Source organism: Miniopterus schreibersii (genome assembly GCF_964146895.1).
Source record: "Miniopterus schreibersii genome assembly, chromosome: 1".
Classification (NCBI taxonomy): Eukaryota; Metazoa; Chordata; class Mammalia; order Chiroptera; family Miniopteridae; genus Miniopterus; species Miniopterus schreibersii.
In genome coordinates this window covers 200,598,837-200,623,963 of record NC_138101.1, presented here as the reverse complement: position 1 = coordinate 200,623,963, position 25,127 = coordinate 200,598,837, and the positions used below count along the sequence as shown (strand labels likewise).

The following is a 25,127-nucleotide window of genomic DNA, read 5'->3' as shown; positions in this document are numbered from 1 at the left end:
CTTTCATCTCCTCTTCTAAACCTGAATCACACAATGAACTGAATGAATGAATCGTGCTGGCCTAAAAATCACAAAAACATATAAAGTAAATGTGTTAAAATGAAGGACTCCTTAATTACAGCCTCCATCCTGAATCCGTTTCCATCCTAAAACCATGAGCCACTGGATACAATAAAGCAGACCCCTGCCTCCCCGTGCCTCTATGGCGGATGCCCTTGCAGAATCAGAGAAACAAGGCAGTCAGAACTCCGGGCTCTTCCCCTGCAGCCCTGCTCAGGGTCTTCTGGGGCTGTTTCAAAATCAGGTACCTCTAGGTCTGCAGATCCTCTCCCTCTACAACCTAACCACACCACCTACTTGAGGTGTGCACGTATCCCAGGAAGAGTTTATTCCGCTTGTCAATGGTCGAGGCCACACCTGAGGGAAGGGCAGTCCAAGAAGCCGGGGTCCCCCACCTCTGGGCAGAGCACTGAGGTCATTTAATTTGCCTAAGACCACAGGCCCATCTTTTCAGATGCAAACTTTACACTTGAGACACTCCAGGGAAGGGTGCCACGTGAAGCTAGGAGCACTCCTTTTCCCTAAAACAAGAATGAATGCATAAGAAACATCAGCGGGTTGCCTCCTGTACTCAATCCGACTGGGGATTGAACCCGAAATCTAGGTATGTGCCCTGACCAGGAATCGACCCCACAGACTTTTTTGGTGTATGGGATGACGCTCCAACCAACCGAGCCACCGGGCCAGGGCAAGCTTAGCATCGTCGTCCTGATCCGCGACAGCAAGGCGGTTCAAAGCCTGAACTGTGCAAGTGAACGACTTGAGTTTGAAGCCTGGCTTCACAGCCATGTGCCTCTGGCGTAAGTAACTTGCCTTCTCTGACCTGAAATTTCCTCCACAGCAGAACAGAGGTGGGGCCCTGGTCGGGTAGCTCAGTTGGTTAGAGCATTGTCCTGATACACCAAGGTTTCAGGTTCAATCCCTGATCAGGGCACATATAAGAAGCAACTAATGGATGGGTGGAACAACAAATCACTGTTCCTCCCCCTCTTCCTCTCTCTCTAAAATCAATGATAAATAAAAAAAGAATGGAGGTGATTATAGTACAGTACAGTGCTACCCTCACTATTATCAGTCTTATTAGTAGTAGTATAGTTAACTTCAGAGGCTGGGACATTCAAAAGTGAAGATCCAAATTGCTTTCACCTGCCTCCAAAAGTTAAAACAAAATAAAGTCATAATTCATTTTTGATCTAAGAGCATATTAGCCAGGAGACTGCAGGGCAGAGTGACGCCAGGATGCCTTGGGAGAGAGAAGGCTGGTCATCTCTGCGTTAGCCCTTCCTTCCTCAGGAAGGAATATTCTCAGGAAAAATTTGGAAGGTCATTAATAACCTCCTAGAAGCCAAATCCAACAGACTTCTCCGTCCAACTCTTCCTTGACCTCTCAGGCAATTTGACGCTGACCTACCCCTCCCTCGTTTCCCAGGGCTTGCTGCTGCTGCCCCTCAGGGCCACTCCACGTCTACCGTCAGAAGACCTCTAAAAAAGGTTCATGAAGGGCCCCGCAACTGGCTTCAGACAATATGATGAGGTCTCTCAAATCTTTATCTCCAGCCTTAATCTGTCTTGAGCTCCAGCCCTAAATCTCCAACCATCCACTAGTACACCTGGCTGCCCAAACACTTCAGATTTAACCCAACCCAAAATCAAGCTTCAAGTCCCCAGCTCCTCACCAGCCAGTGAGTCACCCATTAGAGACAAGGAAGGCATTCTGGATGCACTCCTTCAATAAACGCTTATTAAGTGCTTTCCGTGACAAGCACTGACAAGGAATACAGTAGGTAAGAATCCCGCCCTCACGCAGGTCATGGAGGCAAGTGGAGGCAGACAATACACTAAGTAAGAAAATAATGAAGTACACTATGTAGTACAGTAGAAAGTGGGCACTTGCCACACTACCTAAGCTCTTTCTAAAATGTCACCTCACTCCTTGAATCCTCCAACCCTCCTTCCTACACGCAGGATGAAGGCAACCTCCAGGCATGTTGTACAAGCCTGTGCTGATCTCATCTTCCCAACTCACCCATTTGGACACTCCCAACTGCAGCACCTGGGGGGTTACGGCCTCCAGAACCACTACCACCAACCCCACCCTCCATGTGGCCAATTTGTACTTTTCTTGTCTCCTATCTGGAATCACCTCCTCAGGACACTGGGCCGGGTCAGTCAGTATTCATCCATTCCCTGTCTCCCCTCCCGGCTGTGAGCGAGGAGGACCAGAGGACATCTCTTCTCTCTGTATCACCAGCTGCTAATTAGCACATTACCTGTCATTCAGTTGGTTCTCAATTGACATTTTAAGGTCATGTTTTCACAATCTTGATATGCTAATCATTTCTATTTTATGCCCCAAAATTTGACACTTAAAACTTTCCTGCCCGGCTGGGTGTGGCTCAGTGGTTGAGCATCGACCTAGGATCCAAGAGATCTCGGTTTGATTTCTGGTCAGGGCACATGCCCGGGTTGTGGGCTGGATCCCTAGTGGGGGCCTGCAGGAGGCAGCCGATCAATGATTCTCTCATCATTGATGTTTCTCTCTCTCTCTTTCTCTCTCTGAAATCAATGAAGACATATTAAAAAAAAAAAAACAACACTTTCCTGCACTTCTATTCAGGCTATCCCTAACCACTCTGTCACATAAAGTCTGGCTGCTTACTGTATTCCACTTGTTTTCAGATGATACAAATCCTACATTTTATTCGACTTTTGACTGATTTTTCTATTTCTAGTGTTCTTACACAATTGTTTAAAGAGAGCTTTTGGCCCTATATGGAAAGCTACATGTTGACTTATCTATTTTCAGCATTAGGAAACATGCTTCATAACCTATGATTTATTTAAGATACTTAGTGCCCCTCCTGAGTGGCATTTCCTCCCTCCTCCTTTCTGGAGATAATCACTGTCCTTAATTCCTGTGCATGTCTTTCTACCTTGACTGTGCAATGTCCCAGTGCTTTTAGGAGACACTGCCAAGCCAGGTGAAGGAGCCAGGCTGCAGTGAGGTCGGGGGGGGGGGGGGGGGGGGGGGGGGGGGGGGGGGCCGCCACGCCCGTAAGTGACAGCACAAGGCTGGCGGGCTCCACTGCACCATGATGTTGCATTCTTACAGGACCAGACACTGGCTCTCAGGGCGCCTGGCGGCATTCCCGAAGACCCTTAGGAGAGAACAATGAATCCCATTCCCACTCCCAGGCTTGCTGCCAGGCCCTGAGAGGTAGACCCAGACCTCTGATAGGATTATGAGACTTCAGGAGGTCGTTCCAATTTCCCAACAGGTTTTTTACTGAACAAGTACAATGTATTCTGAGCTAAGGATTCTGATCAATGGCTTAGTCATGCTGCACAAAAATGGCTTGGAATTTAACGCAAAGAATCGAAGAACTAACCGCCCTTCGCCCAGCACTTTAAATGGTGTCTCAGATTCCCCGTGTTTTCACAGCGTCATTTCACCGGCGCTCCTTACCCGCCGCTCGGCGTGTCAGGTCCTAATGTGCTGTAAACGCAGCAACAAGCAACCACAATACAGAATTTCTAACGGACCTACCGACCTCAAGTTGCAAAACTACCCAATCCGCCGGGCATTAATCTCACTTTTTTAATGCTTTCACGTTTTTAAGGAAAAAGGGACGTGCGCGCCCTCTGACAACCAAGCGCCCGGGACGGGCGGCTGCGGGTCCAGCAGGCGCCGCGCCGGCCTCGGCGGACGCTGCGGAAGAGCCGCTTCGCGTCCGGTTGTTAAAGGATAAAGGAAGGACCGCGGAGAGGGCGAGGTCCGCGGGGACGAGGTCCGGCGGCCGCTCGGGGGGGGGGGGACCCCGCGCGCTGCTTCCCACCCGCCCGGCCGCGCGTCGCCCGCGAGCGTGACAGGCGCGGCGGCCCAGGGCGGTGCCGCGGGAGAGGGCGGCGGCCGGAAGGAAGGGGGAGGATTCGGACAAAGCGAAGCCGGCCCGGGCCCCCCCCCGCCGTCCCCGCCCCGCGCGCCGCGCTCCCGGGGGCGGCCACCTCCCCCGGCGCAGCTCCGGGGCCGCAGCTGTTCCCGGAACGGCCGCCCCCGATCGCAGCGGGGCCGAGACGGGGATGCGAGGCCGAGGTGACAATGTGAGGCCGGGGATGCGCGGCCGGGCGGGGATGCGGGGCCGGGATGCGGAGCCGGGGCGGGATGCGGGGCCGGGAGGGGATGCGGGGCCCGGTGAGAATGAGGCGGGGGGATGAGGGGCCGGGAGGGGATGCGGGGCAGGGATGCGGGGCCGGGAGGGGATGCGGGGCCCGGTGAGAATGAGGCGGGGGGATGAGGGGCCGGGAGGGGATGCGGGGCCGGGAGAGAATGAGGCGCGGAGATGCGGTGCTGGGGCGGGGACGCGGGGCCGAGAAGGGGATGCGGGGCCGGGAGAGAATGAGGCGTGGGACGCGCGGCCGGGCGGGGATGAGAGGCCGGGATGCGGCGCCGCGGCGGGGATGCGGGGACGAGGAAAGCCCGACCGGAGGGGCCGCGGGTGCGGCGGCGGCCGGGAGGGGAGGGCGCGCGGGGAGGCCGGGGCGGGCGCACTCACCGGGCTGCTCCCGCGGGCCGCGCGCTCGCGCTGTCACTCCGGAGGCCGCGGGCGCGTGCGCGGGGCGGGGCGGCTCGGGGCCGCCGCCCGGGCCGCCTGAGGCGCGACGCCGCGGTCACGAGCGAGGGGCGCCGGCGCGGCCGCCCTGCAGCATCCTCGGCCGTCCGCGCGCACTGTCCCGCCGCTCCCCTCGCAGCCGCCGCCCCGCGCCCGCCGGCTCCTGCCCCGCCGCTCCGGCCGCCGAAAATGGCGTCTCGGCCCCGCCCCACAATGCCGCGCGCCGCGTGACGTCACCGGCCCCGCCTCCTGGCGGCGGGGGCGTGGCCGCCCGCTCCCGGGTCCAGGGTGAGGACAGCCGCCCGCCCGCCTCCGTCCCCGGGGGCCGCGTGTCCCGCGGGGTGTTCGCGGCGCGCGGAGGGCTCCACCCGCCCGCGGAGGGCCCTGCGGGCCGCTCGGCTAACCCGGGGCCCCGCCCCCGCCCCGAGGCCGCCCCAGGCCCCGCGCAGCGCGAGGGCGCCGCGGGCTAGCGGGGCGGGCGCTTCCTCGGCAGTGCGGGCCCCGCGGGCGCGCCACCGAGCTGTGCCCCCGGCGGCCGTCGCCGCTGCGCCCCGGCTCGGGGCTGCGACCTCCAGCCGGCGCGGGGCGGCCCTTGCGGGCGGGGAGCCCCCCGCGCCTCACCAGCTCCGCCCGCGCGCGGGCCTGACTCAGCAGCCGGCGGGCGCGCGGATTCCGCGGAAGGCGCAGCCGGCTTTGTCTGCCGCGGGCTCGGAGCCGCCCCGCCCGCCGCCGCAGGTGTCCCGGCGCGGGCGAGGGCGCTGTTAGCCCCAGGGCGTCCCGGCAGCCCCGCCGCTGCTCGCTTTGGAACAGGCTGCCCGCTTCGGTGTTCCATCCGTCCATCCACCCACCCACCCATCCACCCGTCCATCCACTCACCCGCCCACCCACCCACCAATCCGTCCATCCATCCACCCATCCGTCCATCCACCCGTCCATCCGTCCACCCATCCGTCCATCCATCCACCCGTCCATCCGTCCACCCGTCCATCCATCCACCCATCCGTCCATCCACCCGTCCATCCGTCCACCATCCGTCCATCCATCCACCCACCCGTCCATCCATCCATCCATCCATCCACCCATCCATCCACCCCCCCGTCCATCCATCCATCCATCCATCCATCCCCTGCAGTCGTTTCTACCCACCAGCACACAATCACCAGGAACCAAGGGCTGCTGGACTTGCACAGGGAGGTCCAGTTACTTGGCTCTCATTTAAAAATGCAAAGGTCTGCTAAAGAGAAGATCTCTGTGGCGACCCAGCAGCTGCTGGGCCCAGGGAGAGGCAGTGACTCAGAGGTTACCCCTCCACCCTCCCTCAGGGATTCAGCCTGCAAGAATTTGGCCACCACCTTGGGGCTGGGCGACCCGCTGTAACCAACATGCCTGGGGAAAGAGGAGCGGCGGCTGCTGGAGCCTCCTTTCTCTGTCTGTGACTGGGCTCAGTAGCTGTCCCCAAGCAAGAAACCTGAGACGCCCATGTCCTCTTACCTCCTTCATGTTGCTTCAGCCCATCCCTCTCCATCCCCACTGCAGCCACGCTGTTCAGGCCTTCTTATCTCCTTCTTTTACTCTCAACAAATGTTTATTGCACTGCAGTGGTCCCCACGATAAAAGCCAAGATATGCTGGTGAACAGGATGGTAAGACCCTGCTCATGAGTGCCATGCAGAGAGTTGGGGTAAGATGGTGCGACAGGCAGAGGCCAGGTGTGCAGGGGTGAACTATGAGGCAGGCAAGTCAGGGGAGACCTAAATAACAGGAAGGAGCCTACCTGCAAAGCCGGAGCTGAGCACTGCAGGCAAAAGTCCTCAGGCAGGAATGAGTCTGGAGTGTTGGGGAAAGAGAAGAGGCCAGTTCATCCCCCACACCCACCAGCCTCCTGACTGCACCCATCGCTCAGGGCAGCGGGCTGGCGCAGTCCTCGCCCAGCGTCTCATGCTGAGTCCAGCAAGCGCCCACTCTGGGGGAGCTGCCCTGAACGTCCGTCCTCAGTCCTCTGATCTTCAAACCAGCTCTGAGAGCGGCGCACCATCCTCACTTCACAGGTGCTGCAGCTGAGGCCCTGCAAGTGCCCTGGTCCGCTTGCTGCTTCCCAGAGAGGGATCATCTTGGCTTGAGGAAACAACAGAGCCCCACCCCTTATGCAGACCCTAGCAGAGCTGGGGGGTTAATGCCTTTGTGGTGGGGAAGCCTCCGCAGAGCCACTCAGGGTCCCCCATAAACCTGGATGACCAGGGCCCAGGAAGCAAACGCTGAGCTGCAAGTCCTGGTGGCTCTAAGCATCCCTGCGGCCAACATCCTGCTGGGTTAGACAGGGACCTGTGTCAGGCTGTGCCCGAGGGGACAGCTTGGAACCTTGGGCCAGGGCCTACCCTGCACCCCACTCCCCTGCAGCAGGCCTACCCTGCACCCCACTCCCCTGCAGCAGGCCTACTCTGCACCCCACTCTCCTGCAGGGGCCTAGGGGTTCCCCCAACAGACCCAGGAGCAGGGAGCGGGCTTCCTTCTTGCTCCCTAGTGAGCACTCCTCCATTCTGGGGACAGCCTGGTGGGAGCAATCCCTCCCTGCCTGCCTGTCTCTCCATTCTCCCACTATCCCCAAATGTAGATGCCCTCATCTATTCAGTCTCCTTCCCACCTCTGGCCCTTTCATTCCCCTGTTCTGAAACTTGGAGAGATCAGCAAGCAGCCTGCAGATCTAGAGACTGGGCTGGAGTAGATCTGGAGCAGCCCTCGGGCCCAGATGAAGCTGTGACTGAGAACAAAGCCGTGGCTGAGGTCCCTGCTCAAGGCCCAGGGAAAACATCCCCACCAGGCCTCCTGCAGCTTGCCAGGCCCCTGAGCATCCAAGATGAACCCGAGCACACAGTCTCCCATTGATTTAATTCCCAGTATTTACTGAGTACTACAGTGGCAGGCGCCAAGCCGGGCAATGGGAGAGCAAGGCGCTGCCGCCCTGACCAGCCCACGGCTGGCCTGAGGAGCAGAGACAGAGATGGGAGCCCTGGGTCAGGTGCTGAGGGGGAAGCTCTACATCCCCCAGGGATCAGGGGACTCTACGGAAGGGGGACATTCACAGGCAGGTGGGAAGGACCCAGAAGATGAAGGTCTAAAGGAAGAAAACCTCAGTGCCCAACACAGAACAAACCACACAGTATCATTTGTCTCGAGTGGAGAATGGAATCATCTTTTTACTGTAAACGTCCATGGATGTGTCCAGGGGCAGTTCTCTGGGACACAAGGGTGCTGGGATTTCCCTTGCATCCTGAGGGGTTTGTAGTTCATTGGGCAGCCCCCTCACCCTACTCCCCTCCCATCCATGAGTACCTGGGGGGGGGCAAAGGGGGTGAAGGGGGGAGTAGGAAGGGAGGAGAGAAGCCAGGTCTGCAGCTGACAGCAGCTCTCCCCTCCTGGACCTGCCCCCGGGCGGGACTTGCAGAGTAGCTGCTGTGCATGAGCCCAGAGGAAGCGGCCTGGCTCCCTGATGGAATCAGGACCAGGGTCAGGGCTAATCTGGGCTCAGTCCGCTTTGCCCTGCGCCCCAGGTCACGCCCTGTCTGGTCTCGGGCTTCAGCTCTGAAAATGGTGTTTATCAGGTGTCCCAGGTGTTTTTGTTTTGTTTTGTTTTGTTTTGTTTTGTTTTAATCAGCACCCAAGGACATGTTGTGTTTTTTTATTGCTTTCTAGAGAGAGAGGAAGGGAGAGAGAGAAACATCAGCGTGAGAGAGAAGCATCGATTGGTTGCCTCAGTACCCACCCCAACCTAGGAATGCGCCCTAACCGGGAATCAGACCTGCAGTCTTCGGATGACACTGCAACCAACTGCGCACCGCCCAGGGCGAGCTTGCCTCCTGATTCCTGGTAGCCAGGGCCAGGTATTTTCCCTTCAAATGCTTTTTTTTAAATCCTCAACTGAGGATATTTTTTTCCCCCATTGCTTTTCAGAGAGTGGAAGGGAGAGACAGAGAAACATCGATGTGAGAGAGACACATCAGTGGGTTGCCTCCTGCACACACCCAGACAGGGGGCCGGGATCGAGCCTGCAACCGAGGTACGTGCCCTTGGTTGGAATTGAACCCAGGACCATTCAGTCTGTGGGCCGACGCTCTAACCACTGAGCCAAACCGGCCAGGCCTGGGTGTTTTTCCTTTAAAGAGCTCCAGCTGCTGGCATTAAGGTCCACTGACCGCTCCCTCAGAGGGGAAATAGCAGCCCTGTGGGGCCCAAGAGATGGGGGGAGGGAGTGGGGACCTCCAGGGGGAAGCCCACCCACTCCCTACCTCCCCCATTTTCTAGTTGCAGGGAACAGAGGCCTGGGTCCGGCCTGGGTCCTGCCTGGTGAAGGGTCCCCAGCACTCCTGACCAGCCCCGCCACACACCCGCTGGGCCAGCCTGACTCCTGAATACAGCTGGCATGGGGTGGCCTAGCCCCAGGCCTAAGCTTTAAGAAGGCCTGGAAGCTTTCGCATTGGTGCTTTTGGGGACACTGAGCTGTCATGTAAGAAGGACAGCTCCCTACTGGAGAGGCCCAGCCGTTCCGGCCTCCCGAGCCCCGCCTTCCAGCATTCCCTGGGGGCACCAGACCGTGAGGGATGTCCCCAGATGAGGACTGATGCTCGAGTTCCGGCAGGGAGGCACATGAGTCCCTCCTGTGGGAGGACGGTCACATCCCTTCAGGGAATCATGAGATACCTTAGAAGAAGTGCTCGACTTCCTACGATGTGTGGTGTGGAGACTGGGCCAGTTTTCTGCGGTTATCTACAGAGGGTAAGCCAGGGGCTGGGAGAGGGGTCCGGGCAGAGGAAACTGTCATGAAATGAAGTCGCTGTGGTTTGATACACACAGTGATAGAGATGGACAGTGAGGCCTGGGAACCCAGGATCAGGGACATGGCGTGAGAGACTGATGTTCTGCACTGGGGATTTTCCCCTCAACATTTCATCATGAAACTATTCAGACATGCAGAAAAACTGCACAGTGAACACCCACGTGCCCACCGCTGAGGCTCTACAGTGAGCGTGTCACCGTTTGCTCTATCACCTGTCTTCCTGCCGCCATCCCTTTGTCCACGAATCCAGCTCTTTTTTGGGATGCATTTCAAAGTTGCCAACATCAGTACACTTCACCCCTAAATACCTTAGTATGTATATCATTAACAGAGTTGAGTGTTTGTTTTTAATTTTTTTAAATATGTTTTTACTGGCTTCAGAGAGAAGAAGAGAGAAACATCAATGATGAGGGTCATTGATCAGCTGCCTCCTGCGGGCCCCCCGCCGAGGATCGCCCCCACAACCCCGGGCATGTGTCCTGACCGGGAATCAAACCGTGACCTCCTGGTTCATGGGTTGACACTCAACCACTGAGCCACACCAGCCTGGCAAGTGTTTGTTTTTAGGGGGAATTCACACAACGTGAAACGTACCCATTGTAAGGCTACCATTGATGAGCTCTGAGAAATGCTTCCACCTGGGTACCTGACACCTGTGCAGGATGCTGGTGGCCCGAGGCCCGTGGCATCTCGGCCACCCCCTCTTTTCACCTGGACGGTGGCCATCCCAGAAGGGCATGGACTTGTTCAAGGACACAGACATGGTACACCTCAGACCAGCAGATGGATAGCTTTTTCCAGTTTTTCTACAAAAATAGCCACCCAGGTGCCAGGTCTGCCCTGAGTCAGCACAGGCTGCTCCTGGCCCTCGGGCTGCCACCCCCTCTGTGAACAGGGTGCCTGACCACCTCTCCCTGGAGGTCCCCACAGAGCGCAGCCTCCTCCCCACCCTCTCCAGTGAGATCAGAGTCCTCTCACAGCTGCTGAGTCTTCTGGGGACACAGACCCCAACTTAATTCCTGTGGTATCTCCTGCCCCTTCCTCCTTCCCACAGACCCCAGACCTAGCTCAGGTTCTTGAATATGGTGGCTCTCAGTCAACGGGGGCTAACATGGACGGATGGGTGCGTGGATGGATGGACTAATGGGTGAACCAACCAACCATGGAGGAAACAGTCGACACCCAGGCTCTGGATGTCCTGGTCTTCGCCTGCTCCTCCCCAGCTCCCCCGTTCCCTTGTGCAGCACCCTGGGGTGGGCAGGAGGAGTTCCCTCCACATCAACACTGGTCTGGCTCACCCTGGGCCCCACGTCCCGCCCGCCCTCCGAACTGGCTTCCCTCCTTCCTCCCCTGGCTGGCAGACACACCTGTCTACGTGTGAAGTGCAACTGGACAGTGATCACGCTGGTTTTTCTCTGTTAGTAGATTTCTTGGTCCCTGTATGATCTGGTGGATTCACAATTGTGTTTGAGAGAAGAGGGTCACTTCTCTCTTCCCGCCAGAATTGCCTCTGTGTTGACCCAGCCTGGACCACACAACTCCAGAAATGCCCAGGAGAAAGGTGACCCATGGGAGGGAGGCGGGCTAAAGGTAGACTCAGAGGGTCCCCCAGAGAGCAGCAGGCTCCCAGCCGCTGGGACAGCCTCTGCGCCCGTGACCCATGCAGGGGGAAGGACAGGCCCAAGAGACCCTGGAGCAGGCAGAGCTGGCTACCCACCCACAGGAAGGGCTCTCAGCCCTGTGTGTGGTCAGCACCCTGAACGAGCTCCCAGCTGTGCCAGGCTCTGCTCAGCTCCGCAGGACAGACTGGAGGCGGAGGCAGGCCTAACTAGGGAAATACACAGATGGATGTGTCATCACAAAGGGCTAGAAAGGGAAAAACCCAGCCTCAGGACAACCCAGGTCAGCCCATCACCTTGACTAGGCTGAGCAGGTCCAGCCGAGCTGTGCTCGCTCGCCCTTGGCCTCTATGGCCTCTAGCCATCTCCAGCACCTGTAATCCCATCTACAAAGAAGCTCAGTGACCACGGCAGCCCTCGTCCCTTGTGTTGGCAAAAAATACCTCACACCCACTTCCCATGCTCTGCCCATTTTACAGATGGAGAAATTGAGGCCGTGAGAGCGGAAAGTGGCTGCTAGGCCTCGACTCAGATGTAGCCATTGGACCCCCCCCAAGTGCCCATTTCGCTGCTGTCAGTAAGACCTAAGCTTAGAACACATTCTTGGCTCTGGTGAGGAGACTTGGGAAGAGGCTCTTAGCAGGGCCTCTGGAAATTTCCATCGATTGATTCACTCTAGAAGCTGCTGACCCATCAGACAGAAACTGTGTTGTCTTCCAGGACCCCCATCAACCCAACCTCATTCCCAAACACCCTTAGTGCCTCCTGCTTTCTCATCAGCTTGAAGTCTAGAACCTGTCCGAATGTGAGTCCTGGGGCCACTGTAACGACCATGAACTGGGGGCTTCACATCACGGAAATTTATTCTCTTACAGTTCTGGAGGCCAAGGGTCAGTTCCCTCCGGAGACCCCGAGAGCCTGCTCCAGGCCTCTCTCCAGCTTCTGGTGGCTCCAGGAGTTCCTTGGCTTGGAGATGCGTGACGCTGGTCTCAGTCCCCACATTCATATGGCCTCCCCTTTGAGTGTCTCTGTACCCCCCCTAAAGCCAGGGTGATCTCATATCCTGAACATAATTACACCTGCAAAGTCCCTGTTTCCAAATAAGGTCACAATCTCAGGTATGAGGGGTTAGGATGTGAACCCACCTTTGGGAGCCACTGCAGTAGGTCCCTTCAGAGAGCCAGCTGGTCCACCTGCCTTCAGGAGGCAGACAGCCGGTGCCCTGCTTCATGGGCCAATGAAGCACCAAAGTTATACATACGGATACACACCGTGGTTCTGTCCTCAGGGCCTGTGAACAGGGATACGGATACACACCGTGGTTCTGTCCCCAGGGCCTGTGAACAGGGAGGGAGCAGGAAGCCACTGTCCTCAGCTTGTCCTGGCAGATGCTGTTTGGGGACCCCTGACATGGGCCAGTTGCTGCCTCACCTGCTCCTGCCCTCTCTCACCTGGCCAGGCCCCATTCAGGGCTCTCTGTGCTGGGTCACACCCACCTCTCCCTCTTGATCACAGAGACCCCCGGGGCCTGTGCCCACTGCAGCAACCCCGCCAGATGGAAAATAAAGTGAGCGACGATGGCTTTAAAACTGTCTAGTAGAGGCCCGGCCGGGCGTGGCTCAGTGGTTGACCATCGACCTAGGATCCAGGCGATCGGGGTTTAATTCCTGGTCAGGGCACATGCCCGGGTTGCGGGCTCGATCCCCAGTCGGGGAGCGTGCAGGAGGCAGCCGATCAATGACTCTCTCATCATTGATGTTTCTATCTCTCTCTCCCTCCTTTCCTCTCTCTGAAATCAATAAAGTTATATTTTTAAAAAAACAAAAAACACTCAAAATGTTTAAAAAAATAAAATTGTCTCGTAGAGCCCTGGCCAGTGTGGCTCAGTTGGTTGGAACGTTGCCCCATACACCAAGAGGTGGTGGGTACGATTCCTGGTCAGGAAATATGCCCAGGTTGTGGGTTCAGTCCCTGGTTGGGGCGTGTGCTGGAGGCAGCCAATCACTGTTTCTCTCTCTCTAAAATCATTTTAAAAAATAAAATTGTCTAGTATCCGTAGTAAAAGAAGTAAAAAGGAGCAGGTGAAATTAACTGTAGTAATACATACATATATCACTGTTGGTTTATTCAGGAAATTTTACCAAAAATTATTTTTTAAATTGGGGCAAAATATACGTAACATAAAATTTACGCCTTTAACCACTGTAAGTGTATAGTTCGGGGACATTAAGTACATTCGTGGTGTTGCACAACCATCACCCAGAAGTGATGCTGTTCCGAACTGCAGTTCCATCCCCAGGGAACAATAGCCCCCCTCCCCGGCCCACATCCACCCACATCCACCGTGGCTTCCTGTGTCTGTGAGAGTGACTCCCCCAGGGCCCCCCTAGAAGAGGGGTCCTACACTGTTCCTCCCTCTGCGTCTGGCTTGTTTCACCCCATATAATGTCCTCTGGGCTCATTATACAGCCTGTGTCAGAATGTCCTTGCTTTTGAAGGCTGTTTAGTAATATTTTTCTGAACCCAATATACCCAAAGGACTATTCCAACACGTAATCTATGTAAAAAATTCTGAGAGTTTACATTCCTGCCTTCCAGGGACAGCCCCTCGAGTCCCCTCCTCGACTGGCAGCCCTTTCCCAGGCCACCCTGGCCCCCTGCTGCTGCTCAGCCCACACACATCCCGGAGCTCCAGTCCCCCAGACCAAAGAAGGAAGACCACCCCATGGGAGACCACCTCAAGGCAGAACACCCCGTGGGAGACCACCCCATGGCAGACCACCCATGGGAGACCACCCCGTGGCAGACCACCCCGTGGCAGACCACCCATGGGAGACCACCCCGTGGGAGACCACCCCGTGGCAGACCACCCATGGGAGACCACCCCGTGGCACCTGCTGGGCCAGCTCCTGCAATGATGGGAAGGTCGCACACCTGTGAGGTCCATTATGGCAGCCACTGGCCACAGGCGGCTGCTGAGCTCTGAAAGGTGGCCAGTGCGACCCAGGGGCTGAGTTTTTCGTTCCACCGAGTTAACTGAAATGTCAGTAGCCACACACGGTGGGGGCTCCCGAACTGAGCGGGCCACTTCCCACCACCAGCTGGCCACCTCTGGTGCAGCCCCTGGGGTCCTGGAGGTAGCCAGGGGGCCCCCTGGCAGAGCCATCAGAGCGCCCCGGCTGGGCCTCCCCGGCTCGGGGCCTCGCTGGGCCCCCGCCCCGCGCCCCAGCTCCCGCCGCCCCCGCCCCGCGCGGCCACTCCGCGCCCGGACCCGCATCCGACTCCCTCGCCCTTGCTGCTCCCCGCCGGCCTCTGGTGACACCTGGTGCGCGCGGCTGACTGCGCGGCGCCCGCCCGCTGGGGGCGCTGCTGCCAGTTCCGTCCCCGGGGCCGAGCCCGCGTGGGGGGCCGAGCCCGGGGCGCAAAGGGCTGAGTGAGTGGCACCTCCAACCACGCCCTGGGCACCGCCCGTCCTTCCTGCCGGCACCTGATAGGCCAGGGGGCGGGCCCTCGGCCGGCTGGGCCAATCAGGGCAGGGCTCCGGAGCCAGGCGGTGGCGGCGGCTGGGCGGGGCCTGGCAGCCCCGGGGGTGCGGGGTGGACGCCGAGCCGGCAGGAGGCGGTGCCGAGGGTGCGAGGGGTCCACCTCCTAAAACTCCGAGAATCGTGCGGGGCCGGTGGTAACACTTGCTCCGCTGTCACCTGGCGGTGGGTCCAGGGGCCACAGCTCTGTCCACCGTCACGCGTATTTGTGGAGCCCCCAGCCCCACCCCCAGCCCCAGCCCTGGCCGCACGCGAGGCGCGGGCACGGAGGCGGCCACGTGCTCTGGGCTGGGCAGTCACGCCCTCAGTGACCCCTGGGCTTGTGTCCCCGGGACCAGACGGTCAGATTCCACCTGGTTTGCACCCAGCGCAGAGGGGAGGCCCCGTGCAGAGGGGAGGTCGGGCCAGCAGGCCCCGTGCAGAGGGGAGGTCGGCGCAGCAGGCCCCGTGCAGAGGGGAGGTCGGCGAGCAGGGCCCCGTGCAGAGGGGAGGTTGGCGCAGCAGGGCCCGTGCAGAGGGGAGGTCGGGCCAGCAGGCCCCGTGCAGAGGGGAGGTCGGCGCAGCAGGGCCCCGTGCAGAGGGGAGGTCGGGCCAGCAGGCCCCGTGCAGAGGGGAGGTCGGCGAGCAGGGCCCCGTGCAGAGGGGAGGTCGGCGCAGCAGGGCGGGTGCAGAGGGGAGGTTGGCGCAGCAGGGCCCGTGCAGAGGGGAGGTCCGGCAGGTGAGGCCCGGCCCCGCGAGCAGCTGCGTCTTTCTACTTTGCTCAGACCTGGCGTTTCCAGCAGATGGGCCCACCTTTCACAAGCCAGCCCAGCTCTTTGCCCATCTGCCCAGGGGCGGCTGGCAGGCGCTGGTGGGGCAGATGCAGCAATAAAGGGACAGACAGACAGGCAGCTCCTCCCTAGGGTCTCCCCACCCAGGGCTCTGCCTTCGTAATCCTTCCTTTCCCCTGCCAGCCTGTGCCAAACTGGGTGTTTTGATGGCAGACTGGTCTTTGGCTGTGTGTCCTGGGGGGGGGAGGCTTATAACCCCAAACACCTAGACAGACACCACCTCTGGACACCTACTGACCTCGCCCTTCTATCTGGTCCCCTCCTCCAGCAGCTCTGTCTGTACTTTTCCACCCTGGACTGACTCAGGGCAAAGCGAAGACAGCAGTCACTGCAGATCAATAACCGAGTACTTAGAGATGCAGCATGAAGCAGCATGAACAGTTTGGGACATTGATCAGCTCATTTTCAAAGGCACAAAAGGGAAGAAATTACTTTCCTGGAAGGTCTGTGAGGTGAGCAGAATTTCTGAGCTGGGACACTGCCCAGCAAGGCTGTCCCCACCAGGTAGGCACAGGACCCTGGGGCATGAGATGGCAGGGGGCCCATGAGGGTGGGCATCTGTCTCATTCACTGCTCAGAACAGGGCCCAGCATGCAGTGGGTGCTCGTGAGTGTTTGTTCAGAGTGAACAAGGACCCAAAAAGGAGGCTACCATGTGCTGCGAGCCTCATGTTCCTGGTCGGTGAAGGCTGACCACGTTCTTGGTCAGTGGCTTTGGAGGCTCAGGGGGCTTAGGTGCTGGAGCTGAGACTGGGACCCAGGCCTCACCTTCTACAGCATAGAGGAACCTGAGGACATCATGCTCACGGAGCCAAGCCACTCACGAAAGGACAGACACTATGTGACTCCACTTACACCCCAACAAACTGAGCTGCTGGCCAGGGCGATGCTGATGGATTTTAACTCTCCCACTCCCTTCAGTGCACACCTGGCCAGTGGGGAGAGGCCGGGGCCTGGGGGAAGGGGTAGAAGCGCACCCCCAGGCAGACACTGCTCTAAGGGCTCCCTGGCTAGGGGATGATAACCATGCGTCCTCAGGAAACACACCTGGCACAGTGATAACACCTTGGGAGAAACAAAGGTGCTAGAGCACATTCAGAAGGCATGCAGGCTGCTAAACGCGATTACTTTGAAATAAAACACTGCAATATGACGGAGTGGGAGTCGGAGGGAATCTGGCAGGACTCGCAACCCGCAGTGGGAAGGAAAGCGCTGAGGAGCCATCCCCCTCCCCTTGGGAAAACTGATTCTCGGTAAGGAAGGCTGTTCCTTTGCAGCCTGCACCTCGCTGCCCTGTTCCAATCTCCTAACCAGAGGCACTGCTAAAAATGTCAGCAGAATACAGCTACTTGTGTTTTCCTTTTCTGCTTTTGAAAATAAAAACAAGCAATGAGTGTATGTGTGGGGGGGGTGTCAAACACAAAAACTTATCATACAATTTCCCACGAGTTCTGGGACTTACCCATAATCAGAAGCCTAAAATAGTCCTGCGAGTTTGCAGAACAACAGAGGGCCTGGCACAGGCTCTGCTCCGGTGGGGACAGAAGGGCCAGACAGCGCTGTGCCCTGGGAGGGACAGGGGGTTAGAACTTGCAAGACCTCTTTGCAACCAGATGCAATTTAGTTTTCTTGGAAGAGGTAGGCATGAGGCTGCCAACCCAGAGCCAGTGTGGACATTGGGGGGGGGGGGGGGGAGTAACCTCTGCTACTCCCTCCACAAATCCTGAAGGTGCAGTGTCCCACAGCCAAGGGATAGGAAGAGACCAAAGGCATGTATGTCCCCTACTCATTCCTGGCTGGTACTGGGGCTCTGTCCCCACTCGGGACAGGACTGGCCTTCAGTCCACTTTCCCCAGAGGAGGCCCCTGTGCTCAGGAACCAGCCCCTTTGGACGACACTGAATCACTGATTTCAGCTTTTATGAGGAGCCCGCACCTAACAGGTCATGTGGGCCCTCCTGGGGCTCTGCCAGGTGTGCGTGATCACACCCAAGGAAGCCAAGGCCTGAGACGCAGCCTGCCTGGAACGCTCCTCCTATGCGATGCTGTAAGAACGCTTTGCACCCTCCCGGGCAGATTTCTGCAATCCAGTACCAGGATTAAAACGAAACAGGGTCATCGGGGACCTGAGCCAGCAGGCCCCAAGAACCCACTGCACTCCAATGGCCACACCTGGATTCCCCTTTTGTGGGTGAATGTGAGCAATTAAAACACCACAAACAGCACCCAACACAGAGGAGGAAGAAGACTCCATTTTATTTTACTTTTTAATTCAGAAAACAGAGGCATTAAATTTTATCCCAGCCGTTTTCTGAGAGCAGTCTAAAATACATCATTGAGCACCTTCATTCTGTAATTATTTAAAAGTCCACAGAAAGACTTTGCTTGCTTGTGGCTGTGACAGAGAATCACTTAAGACAACCTGACACTTGTATAACTGAGCACACAGTTTAGGGTCAGAATAACCTCAGTTACAATTTGTTCTCATTTACTTGTGATTTAAAGTAACATTTTCCACAGTCACTTAATCTTAAATGTTTACGAATCCAAGAAAGGAGACCTGCCCCGGCCAGTGTGCTCAGTTGGTTGAGGGCTGTCCCATACACTGAGGTCAGCAGTTCCATTCCCAGTCGGGGCACATGCCTGGGTTGCAGGCTCCATCCCTAGCAGGAAGCATGCAGGAGGCAGCCGATCCATGTTTCTCTCCTGCCCTGTTCCACTCTCTCTTTTGTGATACTGTGGAAAACCTCTGTACGAATTGATGTGCAGAAAGAATCAATACCATTGGAATTACTATAGAGTCCAGCAGCACTTTACTCGGGGAAGGCGATCTTCAGATGACCTTGAAGTCAGCATGTGAGTGTGAGGGGATGAGAGGAGGGATTAAAGGCTAGGAAACAGCTCATGCGTCCTGGGCTCGCCCACAGGGAACCGAGGGCCCGTCCGGGATCCTAACCCTGCTGGTTATCATGTTTCCCTCGATTCTCTGCAGACACACACAGTGTCATGCGGGTGACAGGCTCAGAGTCTGTGGTCAGCAGCCCTCGTTGAGTGAATGATGTGGAGTTGCTTCTGTGAAACCACGCTCCACGTTGTCCGGTGCATGGATGCCATGCACTGGGGAAAACCAGGGAGGAAGCTGACCCAGGCAGTGTCTCCAGGAAAGGTTGGGCTTGAAAGTGGTGGCCACAGATATGGTGACGAGTCCCTCACGCTCACCCTGTTCATCTGCACAGCCCTTAACCAGCCAGGGAGGGTGACCTGACCTGCTCCCTCCGGTTAGTGAGATTTCTCCCTGATAATCATCTTCAGTGGTAGTTTATCAGCCATAGAGAAAAGCCAGTCTCACAAGTCTATTGCCTCATTTTGGAATAAAAACCATTTGCCACGTGGTGCGCTTACTGACGTGGCCTGGCTGCTGAGGGGGTGTCCTCTCCAGCAGGTGAGACCCCCTCACAGGCCACGGCTCCAGGATGCACTGCAAAGAACTTCATTTCATAACCATACCACCCCATTCAAACAAGGCTGATTCTAAAAAAATCTAAACAGAGGGGCGGGACCGAGTGCATGTACCTGGCTGGAGCACACAGAGGAGAGCTCTCCAGGTGCCTCCTCAGCCACCTGGCCTCAGACAGAGCGGCTGCACCTGCTTCCCTCTCTGTCCTCGAAGTGGCCCAGGGCACCTGCATTCTCAGGGTGTGGTCACTGGTCCCTGAAGGCTGGTGACACTGCAGCAGCTTCAAATCACTCCCATCCAAGGAGTCAAACTTTTCAGGTGAAGGTTAATTTTTTCATGTGCTTCTACTTCAAACTGGTATAACTCAAAACGCAGCAAACAGGCACACAGTGCTTGGGTTTTATTTAGGGTCACGTCTGTGACCAAGAGGCAGCTGGAGCCCAGGCAGGACAGAGCCATGTGGCCCCAGAGCACCAGGGCCTGTGTCCCCCCTGCTGCCCAGCACCGACATAAACCAGCGCCCAGGGAGAAGTGTGGGACTCAGGCCACTTACAGACTTTTAGATCCCTTGTGAAACGTGCTCCTAGAACCAGCAGTTCTCCCGGGGGGGAGGGAGGGCTCCTAACTGCTGGTCTTCTGTCTCAGCCTCAGCTTGTTCCATACCCGCTCCAGGGCCACTCTCCCCATGAAGAAGGTGATGGCAAAGTTTCGCTTGTACCAGTCCCTGAGGAGGACAAGACAGGACAGGACAGTGACCCACTGCCAGGACCCGACTGACACCCACGTCTGACGCGAGCTCCCAGCCAGGAGGCAGATGGCCTCCGGCTCCCCCACATCTCCTCACCGCCTCTTCCTCTCTCTGCCTTCAGCAAAGCTAACTGTCCGTAGCAGCCATCCGTCCCTCCCTCCCTCCATCGGGACTTTCACCGGGCAGAGAACAAGGCCCCACACGGACATGCCCAGTGCGATCCATCCACTCCTGGAGGCCACTGCAAGCCGCTCCTAGTTTCTGCTAAAACACTCCAAAGGGGCCTTCGGAAGCCTGGGGCCTCCTGGAGCTAGTGGCTTTCTTGGAGGGACACAATTACTGAGCGGTGGGGGCGGGACTCAGGCTCTGCAGGATCACTGGGGACCCTGCTGGCCTTGGCACCTGATTTGCATCAGGAGCCCTCCATCCTGAGGAGCTCATTTATCATCACTGCCAGCATCACAGAGCCTCACAACTTCTTTTCCTGGATGATCTGAGCTTTTGTGTCAATTGTGTCTCTAAAGAGATCATTCCACAGTTTCTCTTACAAGTCCTGGGCCGGGGTTCACATAGTCACAGGCCTACTCGTCTGTGAGTCGCTTACAGCACATGCCCAAACTTGCAAATGCACCCTATTGTCGGCAGCTGAATGGGCAGAGCTTGGCACGTTTCCACAGCAGAACACATTCCACTCTCAGAGCTAAGCCCTCAGAGGCTGGGACGCCAAGTGCCAGCGCCTTTCGGCCAAATGAGCTAATGCATGAACTTCTATTCCAGGCTGAACTCAAAAGAGCAACAGCCAGAGGTAAAAATGACCGCTTCCAGAGCCTTCCCCTGGTTAGACAGAAACTCTCCCCATGCAAGAACCATCTTTACATTTCTACCCACTTAAGTGATGCTATAAATGGGAGGCGGTGCCCTAAATAAATAAGAAAGGCTTCCAGGAAAGTTTCCCACTGGGACTGAAATTCCTCCTGTATCCGTGGGGACAGCGGGACAGGGCTGCAGTGCTGCCTGAGCCTGGCTGAGGCTTGTCCTCTCTGTCCTGAGTGCAGAAGGGATGCAAAGGTCCAGAAAAATACAGTTACTGCCCTGGCCAGGGCAGCTCAGTGGCTGAGTGTCCACCTACGAAGCAGGACGTCACTGTTCAATTCAGAGTCAGGGCATATTCCCGGGTTGTGGGCTCGATCCCCAGTGGAGGGCATGCAGGAGGCAGCCAATCAACGACTCTCTCATCACTGATGTTTCTATCTCTCTCTCCCTCTCTCTGAAATCAACAAAAACATATTTAAAAAAAAAGAAAATAATCCTACCCAATATGGATGTGATGCTCACATTTTTAGGCAAAAAGAAAACACCTACCTATTATAATACATGTGCTTCTGAAAATTTTTACGTAAAAACTCCTTGTAAAAGTCAGCCATTTCTTCCGCGTTCAATGTTGCCTTCTGACCTGGAAATAAATTTCAATTTAAACATTAATACTCAAGGGAAAGGAACCCATAAACAACTACTGATTTAAAAAAGGAGTTCAGCAAGGTTGCAGGACACCAGATCAACAGACAGATGTCAACTGTATCTCCCTACACCAGCAACAAACAATCTGGAAAATGAAGTTGGAAAAACAATTCCATTTAAAATAGCATCAGAGCCCGGCTGGGCGAGGCTCAGCGGCTGAGCGTCAACCTGGGATCCAGGCGATCGGGGTTCGATTCCCAGTCAGGGCACATGCCCGGGTTGCGGGCTGCAGCCGATCAATGACTCTTTCATCATTGATGTTTCTATCTCTCTCTCTCCCTCTCCTTTCCTTTCTCTGAAATCAATAAAGATATATTTAAAATAAATAAATAAATAAATAAATAAATAAATAAAATAGCATCAGAAAGAACAAAAGATGTAGGAATGAATTTGAGAGGAAGCAGAAGACTAGTGCGCTGAGACCAGAGAACATCGTTGGAAGAAATGAAACACCCGCCTGGCGGGTGTGGCTCAGTAATTGAGCATCAACCTAGGATCCAGGAGGTCCCCAGTCGATTCCCAGTCAGGGCACATGCCCTGGTTGGGGGCTCGATCCCCAGTGGGGGGGGGCGTGCAGGAGGCAGCCAATCAGTGACTCTCATCCTTGATGTTTCTTTCTCCCTCCCTTTCCCTTCCTCTCTCTGAACTCAACAAAGATATATATATTTTTTAAATTTTAAATAAATAAATAAAAGTCTCTCAAAAAAAGAGCCCTGGCCGGGTAGCTCAGTTGGTTAGAGCATCCTTCTGATACGCCAAAATTGCAGGTCTGCTCCCCGGTAAGGGCAGATACAAGAATCAACCAATGATGCATTAATAAGTGGAACAACCATCAATGTATTTCTTTCTCTCTCCCTCCCTCTCTCCCTCCCTCCCTCCCTCCCTTCCTGTCTGCCTAAAATAAATCAATAAATTTTTTCAAACAAAGAGAGATAGATGGAACAGTCACTCATTACACACTGACAGGAAACCAGGCGGTCGTGTCATAAACGCCAGCTGACCTGGAGGAGACCCTCTCGAGGGCACACTTTCTCTCCACTGTACAGACACGTCGGCAAAAACGGAAACTAGAGACGAGAATCTCCCACAGCACCGCCTGCCCAACAAACAAGATTAAACTTGGAGATGGGCTCAGTGGTCCCGGTACTCAGCTGTTTGCGCCTGAAATTAAGTCAGTGACTTTTCTCCGCTGCTAGAATGTCCCAGCAGACACTCCCTGGTTGGGCCACCACAGCCTCAGCAAGCCGCCACCCACCATCGCCGGTAGGGACACTGCGCGAGCCTTCACAATGGGACGCACAGATAACTCTCCTCACGATCTCCTCTGGGATGAGCTCTTAGCTATTCTGTGGTAGTAACTCCCCTGTTTCTTGGCATATGTGTACTATATGCAGCTAAACCCTCTGGGAAAGGGCGGGGCATTTTCTGTGCCACCAACGTCTGTGAGCAGTGCACTGAGTCCTGAGGCTGCAAACACCCCCGTGAGAGTGTAGGCAGAGATGGCACCTGGGTCTGCTTTAACCCGCACTGTAAATTCAGGGTTTGAGCAATTTCCTTCTGTAGTCACGTTGCCGGTCTACAGGTGTCCTGGTAATTTCTGTATGTGTGCTGTGCTTTTCATAAAGTCCAGACTGCCCCTTGCCTCTGCTGCACGCCCCGCCCTGCTGTTCGGGACTAACTCGTCTCCTGGATGCTGACCAATGTATCTGCCTGGCCCTCCACCCCCTGCTGTCAGTCGCTGTCCTTCCACTGTGTCCAGCCCTGTTTCCATGGCAGTAGCCACGCTCCTCCAACACAACGCCCACCCCTGGGCCTCCATTGTCCAGGGCACCGCCCCACTGGCCTGACCCGGAGGACAGCCTTAGGAAGGCAGCTTCCTGGCACTTGGGAGCTATAAACAGGCAGAGAGAAGGCTGACAGGAGAGGCACGTCTCTGCCCTTTATCTAGAGGAGCCCAGGACTAGCAGGGACTGGCAGACGGAGGACTAGCGGGGAAGTGCTGGAGCCTTAGCCCAGTGACAGAGTTGGCTTTTGGGTTCAATGGTTTCGGATTTTCCACCAGAACGTTTGACAGTAGACATGTTTAACACACAGGATGGAACGTTATTTAGGCCCAAATCAGCAGCAAGAGAACGCGACTACAGGCTGTTTTCAGCATTAGGCCGTGCGTGGAAAAGGCCAGCACAGTGGACAGAGGGGACTGTGTGCAGTCTGCATCCGTGGCAGGATGCAGGACATAGGGGACAGATATGAGGGGGGGACAGGCAGGGAGGGCACAGCTGTTACTCATAGTCATGGGGAGTCTAACACCTAAGCTGAGCAGCAACTGTCAGGTTTGGTTTTGGGTAAAATAGTCTGGCTTCTGTGAAGAATGGATTTCAGGTGGGAGCCGACACTGCAGCCCCCCCCACCCCACCCCGGCACATACGGCCCTCCAGCTGCGGCTTTCACACACGGCACAGCTGCGCAGGTGAGACAGGGACGCCCTGTGGCCCACAGGACTAACTCCTTACTACACAACTGTTTACAGAAAAAGTTTGCTGGCTCCTGACTTAAGGACCGGAGGCCACGGAACCAATCAGGAAGTTACTGCAACAGGCACAGAACAAACGGGCTGAAGCACAGCGAGGTCTGAGGGCAGGGAGTGTGGACATGCTGAGAAGGGCCGAGAGGTAAACCCACAGGAGGAACCAAGGCTGGGGAGAGACGTGCAGGGTGACTCCCCAGGTCCCGCTAAAGTCAGGAGCTGGTGTGGGTCAGAGGGAGTCATGGACTGGAAATGACCTAGAATCACCTAAGGGCTGACCTCACCCAGGAGAGAAGAGGGAGCAGGAGGAGGGCAGAGAGCTGTCCACTGAGCCGCCTAAGAGCTCCTGCCCCAAGGGGCCGTGACTTGCCCCTGGAACTTTCTCTCCTTGTCAGCTCCTCATGCAGTTACTTAAACAAGAAAGAAAACAGATGAGCTACCTGATTCGGCTCTCAGTCCCAGGCCTTTCGCTTTCAGTCTTGAGTGAATAAATTCTTCTTTTTCCTAAAAGACGACAGCCATCAGAATCCCCCGTCTGTCTCCCGTCCCTCCCTGGTTGGGACACAGCTCCCAGAAGCCATGAGAATCTCCCGTGTCTCCCTGTCCCTCCCTCTCTGGGGCACAGCTCACAGTGTTCTGGAGAAGCCTGGGTGTGGATCTCCTGAGAAATGGCCTCTCAAAGCCTGTTTTCAACCATCTAAATTTGGTTAAAAGTTTCATGCTTGAGCTCAGGCCAATGTGGCTCAGTTGGTTGGGCGTCATTCCATGCACCAAGAGGTCACAGGTTCGATTCCTGGTCAGGGCACATGCCCGGGTTTCAGGCTTGATCCCCAGCAGGGGGCGTGCAGGAGGCAGCCGATCAATGTCTCATCATTGATGTTTCTCTCTCTCTCTCCCTCTCCCTTCCTCTCTCTGAGATCAATAAAAATATATTAAAAATAAATAAATAAATAAAGAGCCCTAGTCAGTTTGGCTCAGTGGATAGAGCGTCAGCCTGCAGACTGAAGGGTCCCGGGTTGGATTCCAGCCAAGGGCACGTACCTCAGTTGCAGGCTTGATCCCCGGCCTCAGTTGGGGCGCATGTGGGAGGCAACCAATTGCTGTCTCTCTCTCGTCGATGTTTCTATCTCTCCCTCTCTCTCTCAAAAGCCAATTAAAATTTTTTTTAAAAAATTATATGCAAATATACATGCATGTACATGTATGTGGGGGGGGAGCCTGAGACACTACCAAAGCAGCACGCCCTCCCTTAACATCGTCCAACGTGTACATAACTAAGCCAGTTCTGCGAGGGGTTAACGGCTATAAACAAGAGTTAAGTTCCTAGGCACCTCTCTCATCAATGTCGTAAGGACAGGACGCTGAACCAAAGGCAAAGGAAACGCTAA

At 56.2% G+C, this 25,127-nt stretch overlaps 1 protein-coding gene across 28 annotated transcripts in view; it reads right to left on the bottom strand.

The window, feature by feature from the left end:
• Positions 1–25,127, bottom strand: part of KLC1 (kinesin light chain 1) — a 71,878-nt gene that overhangs the window by 39,879 nt on the left and 6,872 nt on the right. For 13 of the 28 annotated variants that reach the window (XM_081138013.1, XM_081138011.1, XM_081138018.1 and 10 more), the window contains exon 1: positions 4,614–4,697. Coding sequence is in view for 10 of the 28 variants with exons in the window: in XM_081138029.1 (XP_080994155.1) it covers positions 21,057–21,147; positions 24,180–24,243 (155 nt within the window). In the remaining 18 variants the exon portion in view is untranslated. Of the gene's footprint in view, positions 1–4,613; positions 4,820–21,056; positions 21,148–24,179; positions 24,244–25,127 lie in introns of those variants that run through there. The other 15 variants (XM_081138029.1, XM_081138006.1, XM_081138027.1 and 12 more) reach the window with 6 other exon arrangements.